This window comes from Microtus pennsylvanicus, chromosome 7, assembly GCF_037038515.1.
Source record: "Microtus pennsylvanicus isolate mMicPen1 chromosome 7, mMicPen1.hap1, whole genome shotgun sequence".
NCBI classification, from domain to species: domain Eukaryota; kingdom Metazoa; phylum Chordata; class Mammalia; order Rodentia; family Cricetidae; genus Microtus; species Microtus pennsylvanicus.
In genome coordinates, this window is record NC_134585.1 from 92,652,518 (window position 1) to 92,679,156 (window position 26,639).

Genomic DNA, 26,639 nt, shown 5'->3' on the forward strand with positions numbered 1-26,639 from the left:
TAAAAGTTCACAAGACAGAAAGACATGTAAGTCAAAATACCTATAAAAAACTAAACAGATTAAGGCATAGCTGTCTCCTTTTTAACTTCTACAAAATTTGGTAATATATGCAGTAATATCAGCACATTGTAATTTATCTAGAGTAATGAGGGGGCTATTTTCCATCAGTTGATCCTGCTATGCCTCCATGGGTTCACTCCTCCATATGCCGTCAGAACGCTCCTCTGTGTGTAGATTATGGAATCAATATGTTCTGAGGATAATTCAGTACAAGACTTTAATTATGTGTGTAACCCTCTTTACAGCTCATCACTTCTCTCACCCTCAAATGCTCTAGAAAAAAAAATAATGAGAGCAATTAAGAATCCATAGAAGCCACTTATTTTCCTTTTTGACATTTGTTATTATGTTTCCCAAATGAAGAGTACTGAAGACGCTCATCTGTATTCTTGCTTAAAAATTTGTGTTCCTTTTGAGCTCAGAGAAAGAGAAAATTGCTTTTCTTTCTTTAATAATTTGCATGTAGTTCTAAAATGTAAAAGGGAAATAGGGTAGTAACATCACTGATACAGAATGAACACAGTTTCACTCAGGTTGCGAAGTGAGATCTGCCCACTGGCTTTGCCCTTGTTGGACCTTAATTCTAGAAGTGTCATGTGTTATGGAAACACACAACTTTACATGTTAGAAATTGTGCATTGAAAGGAATATTCCTCATATCAAATTCACCTTAAATTCCTAGTGAACAGACGTACAGGGAGATCAAATCCAAGATGATAATTTTTTTGAAAGTTAGGATACAGCCAGACATTTATTTTAACACACTGAATGCCATCTCCAATATTAAATATATTCTATTTTAGCTTATGGAAAGTGTTGTTCTGTTAAGTGTTTTCTGTCATTTGTCAAGTACTAATTAATGTTTCTTTTGTTTCTGAGTGTAATTGATATGGTTTAGGATGAGCTCTATTATAGTTTGCATGACAAATATCGCCTACATTGAAATACAGGATACAGTGCTCATGTAGTTAATGAAGACACATGTCCCAGAGTACAAAATAAAGCAACCCCAGGCATCACTGGAAAGACAAATTATGTGTTTAATAAAATAAATGGAGAAACTGTATAACAAGAGTATGCTTAAAGAGAATTTTAAATATTCTTATGAATAATTCTGATGAAAAATACCCTGCACTGTTCCTTATTCAATCATATTAACTTACCAGAAAAATATTATCATTATTGCACTGTCCAAATCAAATTATAAGCAACACTGATTAAACATATCATCATTATAAATTAATTTCTAATTCACTGTGGTAGAATTGAGCATAACAAATTTATTCTGTAATTAGGCAGATGCCATGCACACATCTGTAATTGCTCTGCAATGATGGAGCATGTGTTAATAATGGAGTTTATTTTTTGTGTTATTCTTACCACTCAATCCCCTTGTGATAGTTGTTGCCATTAAAAAACTGAACTTCTTCAAAGGTTTTTGGGCTAGGGAGATTGCTGATGATGGAAGGGTGCATAAGAAGAAATAAATAAAGTGCAGTTGTTCCTATTACAAAGAAAAGAAGATGCGTGTTATATGGTAGTAAAAGAAAAGATTAAAACATCAATGTCATATTTTAACCAAACATAAAATCCAGCAGAACATTTCTTTCCAATGTTTCCTTATCACTAAATAGATGTACTTCATTTTAATAACAATCCAAATGTGTCTATGTGATCCTATTAATCTAAGTATCTGATTTAATGTTGCTACATAGCCAAAGTAAAGTAAATGAGAGATTCAACTGAGGTAGAATTTCAGAAATCTGTGTTTCAATTTCCCTTTGGAGTAAAGAGTCACAGGCACAGAAAGAATCTATGTTTTTGGCACCTAAATCTGGTGAGTCATTGTTAATATTTAATTTCATTCAAGTTAAAATTACTTGATAGGTGTTAATATGTTATTCATTATATGCCACAAAAATGTTTGGTCATAATTCTTGATCAGAAAAGCACGTGTTACCTTCAGTAAACTTGAAGTTCACGTGTGTACTTAGCTCTAGGACATAGTTAATAAAAGCCTTGAACAGAGGCTTGAGAAGCAAAAGACACTAACAACAGATCTAAGGGAGTCATCACTTAGCATGGAGGTGGTATTAAACATGCAACATTTTAAACTTATTAAGCATATGGCTCTAAGTTTGATAGGTTAAATCAAACAAGGAACAAAACATTCCTTAAAATGATATAATATTTAAGCAATGATAAATATTGTTGCAGGTTTTAGTTTCCTGAATCTTTTTTATAAATACCCTTTAATTAATTAATTATTCTTTTGAAAAATAAAATGATAGGAAAAAACCATTCTGCCCATTGAGATATTAAATTACTCAAATTGAGCTTAAAGACCCTAACCCCAGTGTCATATATCCTATGCAGGGAGTCTCAGCCAAGACAGCTCTTTCTTGACAAGTATTCTAAGGCAACACACACACTGTACTGGTTAGGTTTACTTTTGGTTTGTTTTTAAAAAAAAACTTAAATTGAAACCAAAAAACTAAAACAAAAGTTAGATACATGTTAGAGACATCTGGAAAGAGGGAACTTCAACTGAGAGAATAGTTCTGTCAGGCTAGATTAAGGAAAATTATTAAATAATATTTGAAGTGGGAGGGCCCAGCTACCACTGGGGAGGTGGCCTTGGGAAGTAAGACTTAAGAAACAGATAAATGTGAGCTTGGAAGCAAGCTAGTAAGCAGCATCCATCCGTTGGTTTCTTCTTCAGGTCTTGACTCCAGGTTTTTCCTTGAGTTCCTGTCCTTACTTCCCTCAGTGCTAGACTGTGATCTGGGCATGTAAGAAATAAACCATTTTCTTCCAAGTTTCTTTGGGTCATGCTGTTTATCACAGGACTAGAAAGGAAACTAGAACACATGGGCCTTGGAAAACTAGTGCCTGGGCAAGTTGGACTTGGGTGAAGTTTCCTTCCTTCCTTCCTTCCTTCCTTCCTTCCTTCCTTCCTTCCTTCCTTCCTTCCTTCCTTTCTTCCTTCCTTCTTTCCTCCCTCCCTCCCTTCTTTTCTTTCTTTCTTTCCTTCCATTTTTTCTTTCCTTCCTTCCTTTGTCACTCCCTCCCTCCCTCCACTACCGTCCCTCTCTTCCTCCCTCCCTTTCTCCTTCCATCTCTTTCTTTTTGAGACCAGATTTTAAGTACTGGGGTTATACTTGTGTAAATGCAGGGATTTGTTAACTTTAGAAACACCTGCTTTTTCTGAAGTTATTCTCATTTAGGAAGCACTTACAAACTAATTTGCCAAAGAGCCCCCAATTCGTGTAATGCAGTGCTTGTGATTAATTCCTCCATAAGGCTTGTAGTTGGTACTGGAAGCCATACACATACACATATTAGTGAGATTAAAATCTGACCACAAGTGAGACTTATTTCTTTTTATGTAATGGAAGCAAGCTACATCTCAGTACTAGGTTAGGTGGGGAAGCTGTTTCTTCTATGTATTACTTTTTATGTTGCAACACAAAGGCCCAAAAAGGATTTTTACCTTTTAACAATAGTACTTTTATTGCAATGTGCTATGGGACAATGGTCTTGTACCCTGTAAAGATTTGTCACTCGTACTGGTTTAATAAAATGCTGACTGGCCAGTAGCCAGGCAGGAAGTATAGGTGGGGCAACCAGAACAGGAGAGTTCTGGAAAGAAGAAAGGCTCAGTCTGCAGTCATCACCCAGACATAGAGGAAGCAAGAGGAGAATTCCTCACTTATAAAAGCCATGGGGCTAATACAGACAAGAATTATGGGCTAATTTAAGATGTTAAGAGTTAATAAGAAGCCTGAGCTAATAGACCAACCAGTTTATAATTAATGTAGACCTCTGTGTTTCTAAAGGTCTGTCAACAGCAATATTTTTATTTTTTTGAGAATTTTGTACAATGTATTTTTATCCTATTCATCACTCCTCTCCTCCTTCATGCCTCCCAGATTTATCTATCTTCCCTTATCACCCAACTTTATATACTCTTTTTTTAGGCCATCAAATCCAATTTGTGCTGCCTATGTGCTCCTGGATATATGGACTTCCACACCCTCTTATCTCTGAGTATTGGTAGAAGAGGGTGTAGAAGAGAATTTGGTATATATGTCTCACTGAGGCCTGCAAACTCCACAGTCCTCATGTTATTCTCCTTGAAAAGTTAAGGGTCTGTCTGTTCATTTTTACCTATTTTAGAAAAGAAAAAGCTTCTTACTCTATGAGTATAATAATAAGTCATTAGTAGATAATGTAGTACTATTCTCGTTCCAAAGAAATATTAGTGATTTCTTCTGTAAGTCCCATGGCCTTTTAGGCAACGGATTCATAATACAGAGAATGATGCTAGGTGTGGGTTTAATCTCAAGGAGAAGCCCTTACTTCTTATCAGAAAGTAACTGGTTGCTCCCAGGATGTTTGTGCTACTACCGAATCCAGCGTGTATGTGTGTCTTGCCAGGCTAGTTGTTAGTACTCAGAATGCAGAGCTGGATAAGAGTGATGATTTCGTTTCTTCCCCAGTAGCATGCATAGTAGTATTCCAAATTGTGAAATCTAACTAGAATGGATGAAGCTTACAAGTGAGTACCATCTTGATTGATCCATGTTCTGTGATTTAAGCATGTATCTTTAGCAATAGAGTTTTGTCATCAAGCGCTATAAGGTGACAACGAATATATTCAATGACTTGAAATGTTTGGTTAGTGAGATCTTACTACTTTCCAACACCTCCAAAAAATGGTATCTCTTTGTAATTTCTGGCAATGGCTATTTAAGCCTGTGTTGCCTAGTAAGGACTTGGTTGACTTATTCTAGGGTAACTGCATGTAAATTGATTTTATATATGCAGGAGGTATTTAGGAAGTTTCTACAGTATTGGGTTTATATATAACTTTTTTGAAAGGTATTTTATGTTATTTATTCCTCTCAGTATTTCCTCTTCTACCTTGGCCTTCTCCTGATCTAACCTTTCCAGTTTTACTACTCTCCTTTGATCCTTTATACCACTGCACTCTATCTTCTCACTCTTGAAAGTCTCCCTTCCCAGACCTTTGTTAATTTTATGAATTCAAAGAAACACACATATTGGAATTATCAAAGCTCTTCTTTCCTTATTTCTTTCTCAATATGTTTGTTATTTATATGTAGAAAGAATATCGAATATTGTATAATAATTTCATATTCTGGTACTTTATTTGAATATATTTATCAACTGTGGTTTTCTACTGGAGTCTTTTTATTGAAATTCATATCTGTAAATAAGGATATAATGATCTCTTTATTATCTGTATCCCTTTATACTGTCATTTTTCTTATTGACCTAGCTAAGACTCCAAATATTCTATTGAACAGGCTTAGGGGTAGAGTGGACATTTTTATTTTTTCCCCAATTTTAATAAAAATGCTTTGAGGTTTTCCTCATTTAAAACTATACTGGCTGTACGCCAGTTGTGGTTAAACATGTTTAAGATTTATGTATGTTGATCTATCCCTGCAATTCTAGGATGAAGCCAACTTGATTATTGTAGATAACCTTCTTGTTGTTTTCTTCAATATAATTTGTAAGTATTATATTCAGAAGTTTTGCATCTATGTTCAGCAGCAAGACCAATTGATAGTGTTCTATTTTAAATATCTTTGTCAAAATTTTGTATCAGAGTGAAACCGACTTTGAAAAAAATGTAGAAATATTCCTTCATTTTTATTTTATGAAATAGTATGAGAAGTATTAGTGTAACTTCTTTCTTTTGTTTTGGTAGAATTCTGTATGCAATCCATCTGACTCTTGGAATTTTAGTTGAGAAAATTTAAATTTCCACTTTTATCATATCAAATACTATGTGCATACTTAAATAATTTATTTTTTGTAGCTTTGGTAAGACATTGTACACAATAATTTATTTTATTTTATTTAGCTATGGTAAGACATTATACACACATACATTATATAATGTATATATGACATATTTTATAGATGTGCACATATTATATGTGTGTGCATTTATTTTAGATTTCCCATTTTGCTGAAATACAGATTGTTAAAGTATGTATTCATGATTCTTTGAATTTCCTCAGTCTTTGTGACAGTCTCTCTCTTTTTAAATAAAATTTTATTAAATAGAATCCTCTGCTATTTATTTTGGTGAATTTGACTAATTTTTTTAAAAAAATATTGTATTTCATTTAAAAGCATCAACTCTTCATTTCATTGGGTCTTTGGAATTTTTTATTTCTATTTTTATTGATTTTTAGCACTGATTTTGATTATATCATCTCTCCTAATTTTCTGGGTTGTTGTTTTTAGTTTTTTAGACATTAATATACATCATTGAGTTTTTGGCTTGAGAGTTTTTATATTTTCAGATATAGGCCCATGGTAATATAAGCTTTGTTGTATCATATATATTTTGGTATGTTATATTTTCCATTTTATTAAATTCTAGGGATTTTTAAAACTTCCTTCTTAGTTTATTTCTTACTTGAAACAGTACAGCTAATATTCATGAGGATATTTGTTGGTTTCTATGAGTTTATGTTTCTATCATTTATATTGCTGTTAATACCTAGTTTTATTCCAGTGTGGTAAGATAGAATACATGTTGTTATTTCAGTTTTCCTGCATGTGTTAGTATTTGTTTGATGTCCTAAAATGTGTTCAATTTTGGAGAAAGTTTGATGAGTTGCTGAAAAGAATGTGTATTCTTAGTGTTTAGGTGAAATGTTCTGTAGATATCTGTGAGGTCCACTTGAATTACGATGTCATCAACTCAAGGAGGTTTTTACTGTCAGGTGAAACTTGTTCTAAGCTTTTAGGTTAAGCTTTTGAAGACAAGAAAGTTGTATTTTATAAACAGAAGACATAGGATAAAGAAATGCCAAAAAAGCAGAGAAAATCAATAGCACTGCTACGTAGTAACACGTTCCTAAACATAATATCTTTCTCAATATTTGAAAATTTAAAATAAACCTTTAAAACCACAAAGTCTACAATGACATATTTCAAGTCCTATAAATCACAACTATCAACCCAGACTATTATACCCAGCAAAACTATCCATTAAAATTAAAAGAGAAATAAGTGAGAACCAGAAAAAGGAATTTGTGACTACTATGTTGATTGTAAAGATGGTACTAGAAGGAATGTGTCAATCTGATAGGTGAGGAATACCCAAGAAGTAACAGTCTACAAAGGCAATGTGGACTGGTTATCGGTCTCAAAGACAGGAAAAGAACGTTACTAGGCCTCTAGTATAGAGGTTATTGCATGGTGGCTGGAGAGTGTCCAGTGGAAAATAAGCTTGAATCTGGGTCTCCACACCAATTGAGCAGACTCCCCAGCTCAGCTGTCTTTCATTGCGTAGTTGTTTTCTTGAAGACTAGTGTTGACTGACAGAGTAACACCCACACACAAACACACACTCCACAAAGAAAAACAAACAAACAGACAAACAAAAAATACAGATAAAATTCTGGGCTTCCAATTCTAGACACCAGTATCAAGAAACGGTCCAGGTAGTTGTTACCCAAGAGGATATTAGTGAGGTTTATAACACCCAAAGTTTAGTTACCACAACACTAGCTCCCCAGTTCAGAGTTAGTGACTTTGAAAGCCCACTGTTTGGTTATTCAGCTATTAGAAGGTGACTAAACTGTTCCAAAAAATGTCTGGCAGCAGATTCTTTGAAAATTACAAAAGTGGTGGAAATAAATAGTGGAAAGCAACTGGAGAGAAGATAACCTGAGAAGAGAAAGCTGCAAAGAGCCAAATCACTGAAACAGTGAGGCTCGCTGCCTTTGACGTTCCAGAGTGGTTCAAATGTCCTGACATAGGAAACTGGCCTACAGCTACGGAGTCCATAGCTCCTGACTTTGAAGGTCCACCTCTTCTTCAGACCCGAGCAACTACAGTTTCCAGGTGTAAAGTCTTGGCAGTATGAGTCTCCATTGCTGAGTGTCTAGAACTGTAGTTTCAGAGGTGTGCAGGGGTGGTGCACAGGATCTTACATCTGCTGACCCTGGGAAAAAATACCCCTTTTTTCCATTCTAGTGGAGGGAAAGGGCCCAAGACAGCTGTTTTGTTTTTTTTTTTTTTGACAGAATTCAAATGGAAAACAATCCTCAGAAAAATCTAAAACCTATTTGAATGTTAATTATTTAAGAAATAATCACTAACATAAATCTGTAAAGGAGAAAGAGAAAGAGGAAGGTGGTTAAGAGGTGAAACAACCAGCTAAGAAGTTGACTGCCAGCCAGAAGAAACACCTCAAATGCAGTAAAAATTGCAGTCATTAAAGCTATGAGAGGGGTCTCAGAGAATGAATCTGATTTGCTCCTGAGAACAATAGATCACAAAGGAGAAAATGTGAGAAGGACCACACATTCCAGAGAAAAGTGTTAGACTCAGACTGGAAGATGGAGGGGGATATAAAACACAGACGATTCTTGAATTTTGTTTTCAGACTTAAAAATTACGTGATGATGGGGATTAAGAGAAAGGAGGGGTGCAAGAGATTTGAGGGATTTTTATAAGACTTACAAGAAAACTGAGAAAATTGATAGCTTAATATCTGTTAGGGGTTGAACATGGTTGGATCAGGGCACATATAAAGAAATGCTTTAAAGTTACTGCTGAATATCCAATAATAAATATTTTATGACCTCACTTAGAATAAAGATTTTTTTAAACCATTCATTGGCTGTGAAATTGTACCCAGATATATCCTTGTGATCTGCGCCCTATCCCTATATCAGGTTCCAGAAGATGTGAAGTAACCCCTGGGTAAGAAAGAGAAAATGCACTCTACCGTGGCTTGATGCTCTTAAAATCAGTCATAAATTCTATGTCTGCTGCCACAAAATGATCATATTTTTGTGCTCTGTTTTTTATCATTCTTGTCAGCCACGTTGTGCAATCCCTTTGATGCAATTTGTGGAGCTGGAGGAAAGGGTTTTTGTCTTAGTTTTACTCAAGAAAATCTATTTTTACACAAGCAACCCTTTATTTTTAATGTGCTGGACTAAGCCAGGCAAATTATGAGAAATTAATACTGAATAAATGGCACTTCAAAGTGTGATGCTGTTAAACATCCCTTTTCATCTGGTAACATTGTTTCCAAACGTGAGGGTGCAGAACTGTCTTAGTTGCAACTGGAGACATGATTTGAGCTGCCTTAATTCCCAGGCTCCTCTGTCATCTGCCCCTTGTCATTACCTGGCTGATCACAGTATAGGATCCCATCTAGGATTCGGTCATGGGAAAATGGGATCTCATTTCCTTCTAGTTTCACAATAACTTTAAAAAGAGGATTTCCAGGCTCATTTTTATGCTTCATATTTATAGTAAGAAGTGATTATATCATGTTTAGGTTGCTGAAATTTAAGTGTCCTCAAGCGTGGGTACATGAGACTTCCCTACAGGAGATTTGCAATCTCTTGACAGCAGTGGACATCTTGCTAATATCTATGGTTGAATTTTTCAAATCATTAGAACCATTTTCAAATTAAATAATAAATTCATGCCATATGAATATTAAAGTGTAATTCCTCTGTTTTAACTCCTTATTTCATTTGAGAAAGTTAAAAAAATATCAGCAACAACAACAAAAAACAGCTAGAAGCTTTATCATTGTCACATTGATAGGCCACATATTAAAATCTAATGGTATAACATATTGGTTTGATAAATACAAATAATAAGGAGGAAAAAGATTTATAGTTAATAACCTGTGGTTTTCCAGCATAACTAAACAGCAATAATATCCACTGACAAATGATAGAGGGTCTGTCTTTAAATGAAATTTTTAACAAAATTTTACAACACAGGGGTGTTTTATTTCTTTGCTATTTCTTCTCAAGTTGTCAGTGCTGTAGGGAGTTGGCAGGAAATTAATGCACATTTTAAACAATAAAAACATGATCTATTTGAAAATATGTGTTGTCTTTCTACCCATCCTGCATGTGTTAATTTGTTGTTGTAGTACAATGTATATTCCTAGGGGAAGAAAAGATTTCAACAACCAATATCTAGTCATATAGAAATTTTGCCCACAACCTTTAAAAGGATCTACCTGCTGGGATTACAAATGTCTTCATGGCAGCTTATTTATCGTGGCTGTTTGTTTTGTGTTATTGTTCGGGCCCTCCCCTGATGAGGGTGCTTCAAGTCCAAGTAGTGAACTCAAGATGCAGCAACTCAATAAAAACTTTAATTAATCAGGATATAAGCAAAGTATATAAAACTGTCACACACTGAGGAAAGTATAAAATATTCTAATTGAAAGTGTCATCTCTTTGGCATAACACTTTCATTCTCTTTTACTGCATCCTTACACAGTTGTCCTTCAGTACACAAGAAAATATCAAGGGAGAACAGCCCGGGGAGACTGGGGCCATAGCAGAAAACAAGCCTACGGCACATTAATACTTAATGATCGTTTTTAACAACACACATATAAAGTAATTTGTGAGCAATAGCAGCCACAGTTCTGAACAGGAATCAATGTGATGCTGATGTAGAGTGTAGCACTGCCTGAATCTGCATCATGAGTCATTTTTTCATGACTTAACTCTGGGATGAATTAGGCAAAGCCATAAAAAGTAAAAGCCAAGGAAACACTGACACTTAACCTAAAAAAATACCAAAACTTTGATATGTATGTTAAACAAATTTAAACTCCACGACTAAAGCATTCAGAGTTCCAGTCTAATAAATGGCAACAGCAGGGTCTTTGGGGGGCTTGTAGGATAAAAGATCTACCACAAGGAGGTACCGTAGTCCAACAATGAACTTGGTAGGTCACAAAGCCTCATACTGTGATGCCACAAATACTTCATAATGACAAGGCAAAAAACATCGCTGCCTGGCCTTACCTGTTTTCTGGGGCCCAATTACAAGGAATTTTGGTAAATGATCACAAGTTTTCTCCCTGGACCAGATGTCTTTGTGTCGTTTATCGTCGCATGGGTTCTGCAAGAGAGAATATCACGTCTTACTGAATCCTGAACCCTGGCTGCTATGTCTTAACAATGCTTCAAGTAAGACAGGATGAGATTCTTGCCTGATCTCCTACAGCTGGGTATTACATCCCGTTCTGATTCTTTGATCCTTAATTCCTTTCCTCGAGCAGTGATTAGCTGGGTTCCCTACCCAAGGAGACATAAACCACAGCCTCAAATGAGTCCTGCTGTGATGTTCGTGTGATTTATGGCAGATAATAACGGAGACTCTGTTCTGTCTGTGGTTTGTGTTTCATCTGAGCCTGTTCATCAAAGATTCTTTAACTTGACTGAGCCTCACTTGACTCTAGTTTCACAAATTCTTTTCTTTTCTGTTTTGTTTGGTCTGAAACATCTATATATTAGGGGCCGGGTACTTTATTTTCAACACAAGATGACTTTCTTTAGGAAATGTTTCTGAAGGTATTACCCATTAGATGAATTGTTTTGAATTATGATACTTCCTATCACATTGACAAATATAGGTTAAAAAAATCAATTTCCAATATTGCATTCTTTTCTAGGAGAGAGTATATGTTTATCCAATTGACAATGCTAGATCTGTCAAGAAATGTTTACACAAATGAACCTCCATTTTTCAAACAGAAAACAGGCTGAAATTTTTTATGTTATTTCAACTCTTATTAGTTAATTTGTTTAATCTCACCAATTTAAATTTTCATTTCAAAAAATAAGAGGGTGAAGCACTAAATGACCTACTAAGTACGTAGGATTATCAATACATGTCACTATGGTTTTAAATATATTTTTAACTTTTATAATTCATTTGGTAAAATTATTTTCTCCAAGTAACATTTTGGCATATTTTTCAAAATGTGTTATTTTTTTCTCATATTATTCAGAGGTTGCACTAAGCTTCTCCTTGGCCCGTTGGCATGATGTTCTTTGCACCAGTTGGAAAGCAAGAGGACACTCTGGCTGCCTGGCTCAGAGAAAGGCACTTGAGAGGAGGAAAACTTGAATAGCCATATATATGTATGATCTCAGGTACTTCAGTGACAAAAACAGAGTTGTAAAGATTATGAGTTCAAGACTAGCTAAGACACTGTCTCAAAGCCAGTCCAAACCAGAGTAGAGACATGGTGGAGGTCAAGAATGCAAAGTTCAAGTGTTAGAGGTGCAGAAATATGAATAATTCTGGAACATCCTGCCTGTGGCAGAGGTGAACTTTGCCCTTTCAACCCTTACTGCTAAAATGAAAGCAGAATGCTTGATCAGTATCCTTTGGGGTTTAGAGGCAGCAATATTTGCAGAAATCTTTGAATGTGGCCGTAGAGCAAAGAAGGGGTTTCAGCCATGTATCCTACAAGACTTGAGACACTGTGGCATCCATTGTTATACAATGTCTGGCAAGCCATTGAAATGAAACCCAGTGCACGTTACATACCCTAAGTGCGTATGGCACAATCTATCATTTAAAGTAGATAACTCAAACAGTTTTTGATATGCGGCCAAGCTCTGGAAGAAAGAATTTTTTTCCAGCTGATAATGATACAATAATTTTCCTCCTCATAAACTTGTATTTGTGTCCCGCCAATCAGAATTCTAGATATATCCAGGAACACTTCTTAATAAGATGGAAGTATACATTGGGATTGGTCTTTGGCAGATCCAAGTACCTCTGACTAGCAAATATCCCATGCTCCTCTGTCACCTGCATTTTTCCATGGATGCCTCTCAAGTTGCTCGTTTCTGACTTTCATGATAGGATTTCTATAATCAGGTGTGGTTTGTGGGAGGGTTGACACATATTTTGGCAGCAGCCTAAAATGGACTTTTGTTACAGCATAGTTCCATATAAAATGGTTCCTACAATTACTACTTAACAGAACCTTTAAATGGGCAAAATTTGGGGTAATATAACAAATTTTCAGAAGACCTGGAGGTCTTTACACTTGGAGGTATATTTGAACCACTCATCATAAGTAAAATAGCCACTGTATTTTGAGAAAGAGACACTCAAATTTTTTAGGTCACTGGGTGCTCCTTACTTAGCTAACTGCAAAATGTAAGGGACAGCAATCATGATAGGAGAAACATTGGATATCAGTTAGAACATAGTCTACTACTGTTTTCGCCTCACAGATTGAACTATCTTTGTTTGCTCTGGCACTGCCTTTTTCTGACAGAATGCTTGGAGGAATTCATAAAAGAGGAGCCAGTGGTGCAGAACATAGATATTGCTACAGCATCTGGTCCTGAGACAGTACCAGAGCCTCCAGGAAAGACTTCTAGTAATGAAAGAGCCCAAAGTGAGGAGGTCCAGTATAGAAGACAAGGAGGGAAGAGAATGTATTGACGGTAACGTTGGCACCAGATGTAGCAACTGGATTACAGATCCTCACAGCAAACATCTTCTGGGTTTCCCTAGGAAGTAGATTGTTGGAAATCTTGTGAAAATTGCATGCTTGTAGTGAACCATTAGAAGATACGAGAAAGTGACAGGACATGTGGTATTTCCCATGGAGGATGCTTTTCTGCCTGCTGGAAGTGGCAACCATGCTGCTTCACACTGCTTCTCCAGGCAACAGGACCTCCCAGGCCTTCAGCTGTAAATGGGTGCGGGGGGGGGGGGCAGATTGGAAATTGCCCTTAGCTGGGCAGTCTGACTGCGGGGCACACTATGCATCTCCCTCCTGCTCTCCACTGGTGGCCCGTATTCAATGCCTAATATGAGGGTACAAATGCACCCACTCCTCTCAGAAGACACAGTTGTCTGTATGAGTAGTCTTCTGTGAGGACAAGGCGGGGCTAGATTTTGCCGCCATCTTTTTGTCTCAATTTTTGTGGTTTCAGTTATTGTTTTCTATAATTGAAGGAGCCTGACTACACTCATAGGTAAAGACCGTAGGCAGCAGAACTTTCTGACCCAAGGTACTAGATTATGGTCTGGAACAGACGTCTGTTTCCTACAATGCTCTCTTTAGTACAGTTAAGGGGCTGGGAATCACATTTCCATCTTGCTTCAAACAAGTATATTTTAATTTCACTGCACAACACCCATACTCTAACGTAACGTGTTTCAAAGTTTTTTTCTGTAAAAAAGTAATAATAAGGATCTTGTAATGGAATGTGGATCAATATACTCCTTGCTTCAACTGGAATATTTTGCTGTCAGCTGTACTAAAAACGCAGCTGAAAGAACCAGTGATCTTCAGAGAATAAAGTCGATGTGCCCTTTGCATATGCTTCCTCTCTCCCTGGTGTATCAGCAACACATGGTTTAAGCTGACCTGCTCATGGACCACATCGAGCAGTACTGCTGGGATTAAGATTGCTCAGACCACCCAGTGCATCCGTCAAGCTACATTCTCCATCACAGCAATGGGAGAGTCTGCTTCAGAATCTTTGAATGATTTATTGTCCTGTTCCATGCCCAAATTTTCAAACAATTTTTAATCAAAGTTTTGGCATTTTTTTTGGCTTATGCTAATACCTACTTCAGACTTCCCTCAGCCCAGTCAGCAAGAACAAGGGCCCAGAGGGCTTGCCATGTTTTAATTAATGTTCCTAAATCCCTGGACCTTAGCTTCTTTATTTGTAAAACAATGATTAATAGTTTCTACCACATATGGTTTTTGTACCCATTAAATTCATTACTAGTTTTAAAATAATAAAATCATGTGATATATAAGAAAGTGGATATTGTTTTATTTCATATCGGCCTTTTCTTTCCTTTTGCCTTATTAGTAATACATCTTGAAGAAAAGGAGTTTAATTTAACCACTGGATTATGAGGAACAATCAACAGGTCTATCTCCTTCCCTTGTGACCATAGACCATCTCCCTCCTGCAATGTCTATGATATTTTTGTGTCATACTTTCTTCATATTTTAACATCTAAAATTATTTTGTTCAATCTTCCAATAATTTCATACAGTTTATCAGAAGTTCATCCGCAAGACTGGAAATTCCCTGAGCATGAGGCCTCCATCTGTATTCTTCATTGCTACAGTCTAGCCCATGAGATATTTAGTAAATGCTTGTAGACTGAACACTCACATCCAGACTTCCAGAAGGCATAAGAAGCATTGTGGAGCAGGTTCAGACTGATTATATGTTCAAGAAGGCTACCCTAGGCTCACTTATCACAGTACATATCTTTCTTGTCCTGATTTCTACTTTAAAACTGATTTTAAAAAAGCTTTCTGGGCTAATAAGATGATTAAGTGAGAAAGGGGCTTGCCACCAAGCCTAACAAACTAAGTTTAATTTTTCAGAATCCATATGATGAAAGGAGAGATCCAGCTTTCCACAGGTCATCCTTTTCCTTCCATGTGTGCTACCCATGTAAAACAATAAAAGAGTTCTCCCTTACACACACACACACACACACACACACACACACACACACACACACCAGATAGATAGATAGATAGATAGATAGATAGATAGATAGATAGATAGATAGATAGATAGATAGAAATAAAACCCCACAGTTGATAATGATAATAGTTAAATTGATGTAGTTCTCAGATATTGTACTAATAGATACAAGGTATAGATGCAATTATCTGATGCTCAGATGGTGGAATACCCACTGCTTCGAATGCTTCATTAATATTAATAGTGTACATCCCTTCAGATCTTCCCACAGGTTTCTTATGCTTCTGGCCAAGTGCTCACAACTTAGAAGACTGTTTTTTTTTCTCTTTTTCTTTTTTAATGACTGTGTTCTATCTCCTTGGATCTTTCCATTTATATGTATTTCTGCTGTCAACCTTTCCCTGGCACCTTTCCCACCTTGCCTGTTAATTGCAACTGTATTGACAAAGCATTTGCATTTTCTTATTTTATATTCTGGTAGTAGTTGTTTAGACTTTCCCTATGCTGAGTTTCAAGATATTGTCTCATTATTTCAGTACCAATGAATATAATATCCAACTTTTATTGATCACCTTTAACATTCCAGGCATTTGGTTGACATAGATTATTTCTAATCCTCAATGTAACTTGGCAAGACAGATTTTATTATCTGTTCTTTATAGCTGAGGAAGATAAGATGCAAAGGGCATTATTTTGGTCTTACTGAAGGTCACACAGAAAGTTAGTTCAAATTTGTAATCTGAAGCTGGTTTTATCTCTGGAGCTAGATTTTGTGTATGTATGTATGTGTGTTATCTATATCTATCTAGAGAGTGAGAGAGAAAGAGAGAGAGGAGGGAGGAGAGAAGACAGAGGAAGGAAAGAAGAGAGAGAGAGAGAGAGAGAGAGAGAGAGAGAGAGAGAGAGAGAGAGAGAGAGAGAGAGAGAGGATGAGGAGAATGTGTGTAGGGTATTGGGGAAGAGGAAAGAACAAAGAAACAGAGACAGAGAATGCACTTCACACAGCCTTTCCGGAAGCAGAAGGCAGAAAACGGCTCTTGGTACTTTTATACTCTTTTCTGTAGCTATTGTTTTAATTTTAAAATTCAAGACAGGACAGGGTATTGTGCAGATCCCTTCTTATTCTGTAATATACTTTTTCCCCTACGTAACATAAGTAAACAGATAATAATAAATCAAAACAAACAGTAAGCTACTGCCTTATGCATTTAGCAATGTAGATATATTTTATGTTGAAAAAGAAATTAAATTAAAATTACTGCAGGCAGCTTATAGTTACAGTGCCAGTCTGAAAAATCTGCTGCTATGCCCTCACCAGGACAAAGTGATTCAGGGAGGGGGGTTGGTACATGGACTATATGAAGCAACTTAATTTTTCAGTAAGTAAGATAGGAAGGTAAAAAGATTCTCTGAAGCAAAAAACAAGACTTAAACCTGAAGGCAAAGCTAATGAAATCCCCCCATCCAAAGAACTAAAACACAGGTTTTGAAAACATCATGCCACCTGCTTCATTTTGAAGGGCATGTTTTCATGGGCAGGAAGATGAGTTTTGTTCTCATGAGACCTCATCAGCCCAAACCTGCATTGTCTTTGTGCCTCTGGACATCTGCTTTGTTCTTCGGGTTTCCACCCTTTACTTGCAGGTCACTGGGGAATTATCAGTTGGGAACTGGTTAGCCTCATGTGGGTCCCTTGCCTGTTTCAGGTAGCCAGGCTCTATCTAGACCCTGATGGTGGAAGAATACCTTCATGAACTGCAAACTCTACCAAGTTTTTTTCTTTTCTTTATTTCTCCTCAACGTGTATCTTGCTGTTCCACTCTCTCTGAAGAAGGAGTGATATAAAAACATGGTTTGAATTATTATTTTTCCCCTCCCTACATGAAAGAGTTATTTTGAAACTTCTGCCCATTACATAACTTCCTTGCATACATCTGTAAAGATCTGTTACCCAGGCTTCATTGCACAGTGGAATGACTTGCAACTTTTCTGTCTTTCACTGTCACTTATGCCTAATACAATCCACATAGACTGATGAGATATTTTAATAAGATAGGGATGTTTATTCTCAATGCTTCAATCAACAAATCCTTGTGGAGCAGCTGGGAAACAGACACCAACTCAGATTCTGACTCTATTTGTACTTTAAGAATCCTCTCTTGGGTTCTGCAAAAGCAAGGGAATGTCCAGCCTTCCTGAGAGCATTGATCCTTAAGAACTCTCTGCACAGAGTTCCTGTGACTCCTGGTGGTCTGGTGGTTTTTCAGAGTTCACTCTTCCATCATCGAATAACAGAGGCATGCAAGTGCCAGGCTATGGATTCAGGCTGGTGGGAAAATGCCTTGGTTCTGTGTGTGACTGGGATAGATGAACATTTTAACAATGCTACTGTAAGCACAAGGTATCTCAAATTTATCCAAAACATCTTTGTCTTTCTTACTATATTAAACCCATATTTATTAAAGTGAATGGTTCATAGAAAAACCCAGAAGGGGTTCATTTATTCTATGGCTTCCTTTGTTAACAAACCACTATAGTCCCTTTCACATAAAACTCTGTTATTATTTGCATTTTTATGAATATCCTACAGGGAATAAATAACCAATTCAAAAACTCTGGGTCTTTGAACTTTCATGGATCAGTTGATTTATTACATGATTATTCATTCAGTGTAACATTCAAGTTACAAAAATTTTTTTAAAGCATACACAAGTTTCTTGTTTGTAATTAAATAGGGTGCTGAATATAGTTTATGATTACTTTAGTTCATAAAGTATGAATGTAGTATAACTTAAATTTTTAAGGAGGTCTCTGTAAGTTATTTTCACTGACTGCTTCTTAGAAGGTATTTCTGTGGTCAGTTTAGTGCATGACAAGAACATATCTGCAAATGATTGAAGGGAAATGGAACACCCAAGACTTATGTCATCATTTTCAGTTGTCACAGCCTCTCGCAGCTGTGGAATCAAAATATTGGTGCTGTACTTCACTAAAAATTAAATAATTAAGATTGGGGAGATTTATTTTTATATTTGAGATACATTCCTGAGAGTATAAAAAACAGTGTGGCTGATAAGTGGAAGAGATATAGGGTATGAATATATGGCATATAGACAACTTTCCGTTGGAAAAGTAATTAAGATAACTTAATTGTTAGCATATCTTTAGTTAATAAAAAGTGAAGTCTCCATCATAACTATGTTGACCAGGTCACTAGAAAGGCTGAAACATAGACAGACCAAACCCTAAAATTATTGTTTTCCTCTTGAAGTGGGGTAAGTATTCACTGACAACCCTTTCTTTAGTCTCAGCTATGAACAAGCTCAGCCTCCTGCCTTTGACGGCATAACTGCTCACTGACAAAAGCCCATTCAGAGTCTCCCTCTCAGAGAGACAGATCATTTTCCTAACAGTATGTCTTTCTATTCCTTGTTGCTCTGTAAAAAGGGTTTCTGGAATTATCTCATTAAACCATCTTTCTTTATATCTTTCTTCCCTTTTTCAATTTGCTGAAACAGAAACTCCCGTGGATTTAGAAGAATCTATAAGCTTGAGATACTCCTCTAAGCTGTATCTATAAAGATATTTGCTGAACTGTTTGAATAAGGAGGAAAGACAAACCTAAATGTTATCATGCCCTGACCTGGTGGACCAAGATGAATATAAGGTGAAGAAAGGAGTTAGCTCAAATTCCTCTGTCTCCTGGCCCACAAGCTGTGCACCGCTAGGCTCCATCCTGCTTCACTGCCTTGATGGGCTGCTTTCAACTATGAACAGTGCGATTTAGTTATTTATTGGCTAAGAAGTCATGTTCTTGGACATTTTTGTCATTGTGACAAGAAAAGCAACTAACAGAGGCTCACAGTCACCACGTAGCTCAGGCTGGCCTTGAATTTGTGTATTTCTGCCTTGGCACTCCACAGTACTAAGATCAGAGACATGGAAGGCCACTACTGGTTCTAAAGTTTCCTTTGTTTGTTTTCTCCCTGCCCTCAGAGAGCCTCACTCTTTATCACAGATGAAGTCCATGTTCCCCCAAATTTTCCAATTTTCCCTGAGGACATCCACCTGTGCCTAGGTTTTCCTCTTTATACAAGGAGCAGCTCTGCTGCTTCTCTCTACACCTCTTTCCTTGTGTATCTGTTGTGGGATTTGAATGTAAGTCTCTTGTACCATTAAGTTCCGTGTGTGTGTGTGTGTGTGTGTGTGTGTGCGCGCGCGTGTGTGTGTACGTGTATTAATCTATCTATCTATATATGGCTTCCATGTTGTGCAAAATAGACACATGGCTGCAATTATGAATGGTGATGTTGCCACCAAATTACAAATAAGCTACAGAGTGGTAAAGATAGTAAAAATATGAAAACGAATTTACAATACTACTTTTTTAACACAATAAAGAGCTATTGCTGTATGTAAATCTCATGGCGTTAAAACTTTCCTTTGTTGTGTAACTATTTCTGAAGTTTAGGCTTTGCAAATTCCCTATGAAGCCATCATCAGATTCTTCTGAGCTTCAAGACAGAGCCTGAGCTGGAAGGAGTCTTGTCTTTCTAAATGTAAAATCACCAAACTGTATCTGAGCAGGAACAAGAAAGCCTGCTCATCTCTAATAAGTCGAGGGACCTTTTTTGTTTTTTTTTTAACTTCTCAAGATTGGATTAAATGTTCAAACCTTGTTCTGTTGTTACCCTCTATAACTCTGTGTCAGCATTCAGTTGTTACTTCAACAGACAAATATTAATAGCAGGGACGGTGCCATTTTGTGATTTGTTTATAACCCTGATATTCAAATCTCATCATTTCTAAATAGAAACCAATGCTTTGATACCTAGCATCAACCACAGTGCTAGCCACCTGCCGTTAAAACCTGGGATTTGCTTCCCCCATCTCTCTCTCTAACTCTGGAGACACTGGCAGTGGTCTAGAAGACAGTTCTTTGAGAATTTCTGTGGATACACGCAGCAAGCAAGAATCCACTCCATGCGCAGATTTTCTTGATAGCGAGACTCCTGAGTGGCTGAAGGCAGATTGAGGCTGAGCTAACATGACAGCTTGAGAGCTTAAGAGCATTGATTAGAGCATGTGTGAATTTGACCTTTCCACTACCTCCATGTTTGTGACTTTGGTTCTTGTAATGGGTTTTTTGTTTGTTTGTTTGTGGTGTGTGTATAAGAAGAAAATTATTTCATACACTCTGCAGTGATTATTCTATCAAAACAAAAAGGGATATTGTTTTATCCCTTAAAGGGACCCACGAGTGTAATTTTAAAACTCTTTCTTACGAATTAGAGACAAAGCTGATGAGGAGCCAATGTGGGAATTTCATTTTTTGTGGGCACGGATATACATCCTGTATCAGCCAGCTTTGGAAGAATCTTTTGCTCTTGAGGTATTCTGTAGCTGCTGATTATACTGCCTATTGGCCGATATTCACATTGCACTTTTTAATTAGGTGACAAAGCAGTCCCACATATAGAGTAGTTGGTGCTAATGAAAATTTACATAAGGAACCAAAGGAATTAAACAGATCTGAAGATTACTATTTTGCACTTTTTTCTTTCTATTTGTACTCATAAAAAAGTGTGAATGGAAATGTAAAGAAAAGTAGCAGTTGATTGCCCTCTACCAGTGAGGAATACTAAATAAGGAGTTATCCTCATAAATATAAAAAGGTTCCTGAATGTTTCATTTTCACAATCTGTAACAGCAACAAAAATATACTATTTGTCTATCTCAATTCTAAGTCATGAGGAAAAAAAGTGTAAAATGTTTACCAGCTATTTCTGGTTTTGCTTACATGTTAAAATGAGGGTAATTTCTGTTTCATTGGATTGCTGTCATCGATGTGAATAGGAAAGTAGATACAACCATTGGACAGGTAACTCCGAGTCTTACATACTTTGCCATCACTTCCCGAATTTCATTTTGATATTACTTTTGATTGGTAAGGTTTATCCAGTTTTCTGCAATAAGTCAAAGGCTCTCAACATCTCATCCTCCCTCCTCGACACTTGCACAGTGGAGAATGCATACCCATTATCCGCATCCACACATATGCGTATGCACCACAAAAACATCAATCAATAGTTTTTAAAAGGTAAATATCAATATTGATGATATACGACCATTATCAGAATGGTTTTGTTGTTATTGTTGAAAGTTCAAACAATTTGATTAAATACAGCTCAGTGTTTAAGGAAACTTGTTTTTCCTAAAAGGCAGATTAGAGCTTAAAGCCACTGAGCTGACTGATTATTTATATGTCAACAATCTAAAATACTTATTAATTTGGGTTGTTTATTGCTATATCATATATTTTGACTATTACCTTGGTGTGTTTGTGGGACTCCTAACAGTTGAAGTAGACATGTCTCTGAGTCTTTTTAGCTGCTCTTGGGACTCTTTCCTCATGTTGGATTGCCTTCTCCAGCCTCAATATGAGGTCTTTTGCCTTGTCTTACTATATCTTATTTTGACCTGGTTGGCTGTCATCTCTTGAAGGCCTACTCTTTTCTGAAGAGGAAACAGAGAGAGGAGTGGATCTTGGGGAGAGGGTTGGTGGTTGGGGAAGCTGGAGGGGCCAAGCTAGGAGAAACTGTGGTTGGGATATATGTATGAGGCAGGAATCTATTTTCAATTAAAAATCATATGTAGACACAAATATATGTAAATTTGCATGCAAAATAATTGATTTTCCTTATATTAGACAGTGTACTGTAAGCCCGTGTGGTGGATGGCTGCTCATAATTTAACTAAAGAGGACATGATTTGAGGCAACGTTTTATTTTTAAACACAGTAAAAATCATCTGCTGGAAAAGAGAGAAAATGTAGTGTTGCTTCACTGTATAGATGGCAGATCCTCAATGAACATAGGAGGAGAGAATTCCTGGCCATGTAGACACAGCACTGTATGATGTGAACCATGGAATAAAGGGAAGCATACAGTCTGAAAGACAGGAAATGGGGCCGAGTTTGAAGTTCCATTTTGCAGTAATTTCTCATTAATGATGATGCTACCTCTCCAAAGCCCGCTTAGCAGGGGGACATCTGATCTGCTCTCTGCAGCCGGCTCATTGATTGGGTGGGTCGATGCAATCTGATGCATAAAGAACTGAGTTAGTGGGAGGCAGTGCTTCCTAGATAGCTGCTAAGAAGAGATATCTTACATTTGATGCCTTCAAGCTGTGTGGCCTCACATAGAGTCCGATTAGAAGTAAAAGCCATCCTAGAACTGACAAGTCTCTCTTTTATCGATAGGCAGAACATCACTGAAATTAGACTTAGAGAAAAGTGAAATGCAAACAGACTCTAATCCTTAGGGACATGGCAAGAGGTTGCTCTTTCCTTTTTTTTTATGTACTCTGTAGTGTATATATATACACACTAGGGTTTGGAGCCAGGATCTTGGGCTACAGAGACTCTTTTTCTGTTTCTATTTTTAGCTTTATGAACTGTCCAGTTTTGCTCATTTTACAACTAGCTGGCTACTATTATTCATATCATATGGAAGTCTGAAGCATTTGCTTGGTCAAATCCCCAACAATAAAGCACCATCCTTATTGCCAAGTTTCCAAATTAATTGAACAAGCAAGCAAAATAAAACTACAAATCTAAACACTTGAATTTTAAGAGATACAAAAACAATATTGAAGAAAATATGACAATTGGAAAGGGGAAATAAATTGTATTAAATATATATTCTAATATGCCCTATCATATTTATCTGATTTATTTAACATAATAATTTTTAATGATTTCCTAACACAAGTTAGACAGTAACACATTGCTAATGCTTTTCCTCCCCATTGAGAGAAGGTGTAATGTTACCTGCCAAAGAGGGTCTTTCTGCTCTGGGAAGAGCTCAAAATACTTGTGGGCCAGTTGTACTGGAGGCAAAGTCTGCAGTTTCAAGTTGGTCCAGCTATGCACAAAGTTGGCCAAGTTCACAAAAGTGTATAGGCCTAGACGGTCGTTCCCATAGTTAGAGAGATGCGTCATGAAGATGCTGATCTGAAAGAGAAATGAAAACAGCCACTCCGTATGGTAAGTTTGCCCTTCAAAAGCGGCAGTAGATGACTCGGGAGACATGTCACCTCACTTCAGAACTTCAGTAAGGCAGGTGTAGATATATTTTTTTGTGGGAATTCACGTAACTTTTTTCTAAATTACCACTTTAAATTCTTTAAAATTAAGACTGAATTAGAGATTTGGCATGAGTTCATTTCTAACCAGAAGTATAGTGCCCATTTCAATAACAGTTTTACCCTATTGTGAAGTCAATATCATGAAACCCCAAATCAAATAATTTCTGGAAGACTCAGGAACCAAAACCAAATTGCTTTTAAAGTGTAACAACTGTTCCACTTATTTTCTGATGTAGATGCGTTCTGATGGAATTAGGTTGGAGTAAACGAGTTTCTTTGTGTTATAATGAGGCTTTTATTTGTTTCTTCACTGAAATAAAGGTTAAGGAAATGATAAGTCTTTGAGGAGATGGGTAAGTAATTGAAACATTGCACATTGTACACAGAAATGCTGCAGGGTGGCACACTAATATATACAGGTTTTATGTTTTGATGGATGCATTAAAAATAGATTTAGTTTAGAAACCAGTTTTGCACAGGTATTTTTTGCTTTAGCCAAAAGCTACCATACTCATGAATCTTTTACAACTTTTCAGACCTCATGTGAGCTCTAAAATATTCTGCCACTTCAGTACTGTTTTTTTTTTTTTTTGTATGGCACAGACAAGGGGGAAGTGACGCAGTTCTTGAGAGACAACACAAAAATTTTCATGGTGTTAAATATATAACCTAATATGCACTCCATCAGGCATTGCAGTGGCAACTCAAACACTAAATAAAAGGAAAACTGCACAATACTGATCAAAGTTGCAGAGATTATTATGCACGTCTGAAAAAGAATCAATCATTTTCTAACAACAATAACTTATACTTGTTTTTAGTTCTCATATTATTTTCGAACACATGCATTTTAAATTCTAAATAGGTTTTACTGTTAGGTGGGTCTATGAATATTTCAGAGCAACCCACATATTCTAATTATGGGCTTTATTAACTTTAAAGTAACAGTTCCATAGTGCTGCAAGAAATTGTCTTAGAACACGTATCTGAAATTGAGTGGTAAGCAAATATGGTAAAAGTGGTAAAAGCTAAGAATCTGTGGCTAGTGTGTTATATAGATGTTCAGTTTCTCTTCCTTCAGAAAAGTTATCACTTGGTGTGATTGTTATTATTATTTGGGAATAAACAATAAAATTAGAAACACAGCAACTATTCCAAAAACATTTTCATTGCAGCATCAGTAGGGATAACAGTCTTCATAATACAAGCCCATTCTTCCCAAGATTGAATATTTTCATGAACAACTGTCAATGTCCAGAATGGAAGTCTTTTATCTTAAAAACCTAAGAGCATTGTCTTGCACTAGGAATATAATAAGTTATATTCTGTCAAGAAATTATAATTTCAAGAATGTGTTTCATAATTTGAAGGACTTTTCACTTTGTAAAAGATGTTATCTTTCTGTCTGTCATACTAGGACACTGAAAAGGTCCCCGAAGACAGTTAATTAAAATTACCTTCCAGACCTCACCATTACACAAAATAAAAAAAAAAATGAGAGGATGAGAATTTGGCCTCTTGATCTTAGTGCCTCCAAATTATAAAATGTCGCAAATTATACAGAACTCACCTGTGTTAGGTATGAATCTAAACCTCTCACATATATGAAATCATTAAATCCTTGTCATGCTCTTACACGGTAGGAAGTTTTGTAAACTTCACAGATGAAGAACTAGAACACAAGAGTAGTTGAGTAATTTGTCTAAGTCTCTATTGAGGAAAGTGAAGAATAGGAATTGAATTCCCAAATGCAACAGCAAGCTGTGGACCTTCACATCAGCATTTTTTATGCACTGAATTTAACACCATCATTTAAAAAGAAAGGAAGGAAGGAAGAAAGGAAGGAAGGAAAGAAAGAAAAACGGGAAAAGAGAAGAAAGAAAGAAGAAAGAGAAGAAAGGACAAAGAAAAATTCCATAGATGATGTTGGGGAAAAAGCCACATATTATTTTGAGAACTCACATGTTTCTCTTTCTTCTTGAAATAGAAAGACAAAAGATAACTTACTTAAGGCTTATTTTCAGTACTAGAGATTGAACCTAGGGCCTTAGTTCTGCTACTGATCCATATCCCTAATCTCTTTTTATTTTTATTTTTCATTTTTGTTTTGACACTGGGTTCTAATCACTTTCCTAGATTTGCCTGAACACACTTTTCTAGGTTGGCTTTTTTAAAATTAATTTATTTTATATGTATGGTGTTTTGCCTGTATGTATGTCTATGTGCTGCACCCATGTCTGGTGCCCATAGATGACAGAAGAGGGTATTGGATTCCATGGAACTGAAGTTACAGATGGTTTTGATACATCATGTGGATGCTGGGGTCCTCTGCAAGAGCAATACGTTCTCTTAACTGTGGAATAATCTCTCCTAAACTGCCTTTGAATCTGCATTTCTCCTCTCTCAGCCCACTGAGTCCCTGTGATCATAGCCCCACTTATTTATGAAATCTTACATGCAAGGCATTTAAGACAATGAATCAAGTATTACATAATAAGAACATATGAAGATAATAGTATTGCTTTCATATTCTTTTCCATTTCTTCTTCTCTAGGGTTATAATCAAAGATTTATGCTCTAAAAATCCAAAGAAGGGATATTTACAAGAATGTAATTTGCATAGTGACTTTATATAATTTACGTGAAAATTTAAAGTAAATTACTAAAATGTCAGTTGGCACACTTTTTTTAACCCTAAATATATTTAATATTTGTAAAAGATTGGGTGCTCAATCTCTCAGTAGGAAGAGAATTTACTGCAGGCCCCTACTGTGGGAGTTTCCATCTGTAGTCAGACTTCTTGTAAGTGAGATTATTGTCAATCACAACTTCCATTAAGAAATAAGAAAGGGTAGGTGTTGTCCCTCAGAAAAATTATGTTTTCCCATGACTTAAAATCAGTATGAAAATGCGGCAAGGCCGAACACCCCAAATAAAAACTTAAAACCCTAGAAATCTGCAACCTGCCTCTTTCCCTGTTACTTCAAGATGGAATTTTAAGCACCTATCAGTAGTCTGAGAAAAATACCAATAAAAATCAACTTTGGGACTACGGTAAGGTTTATTTTTATATCACAGGTAAATGTATATTATCATTTCATTTGGGTA

The 26,639-nt window shown here is 36.3% G+C and overlaps 1 protein-coding gene across 1 annotated transcript in view; it reads right to left on the reverse strand.

Moving 5' to 3' along the window:
- Ndst4 (N-deacetylase and N-sulfotransferase 4) overlaps window positions 1–26,639 on the reverse strand; it is a 267,713-nt gene that overhangs the window by 20,808 nt on the left and 220,266 nt on the right. The window contains exons 7-9 of the mRNA XM_075981451.1: window positions 23,215–23,397; window positions 10,911–11,007; window positions 1,441–1,564 (exon numbers count right to left, since the gene is read on the reverse strand). Of these exons, the coding sequence (XP_075837566.1) occupies window positions 1,441–1,564; window positions 10,911–11,007; window positions 23,215–23,397 (404 nt within the window). The remainder of the gene's footprint in view (window positions 1–1,440; window positions 1,565–10,910; window positions 11,008–23,214; window positions 23,398–26,639) is intronic.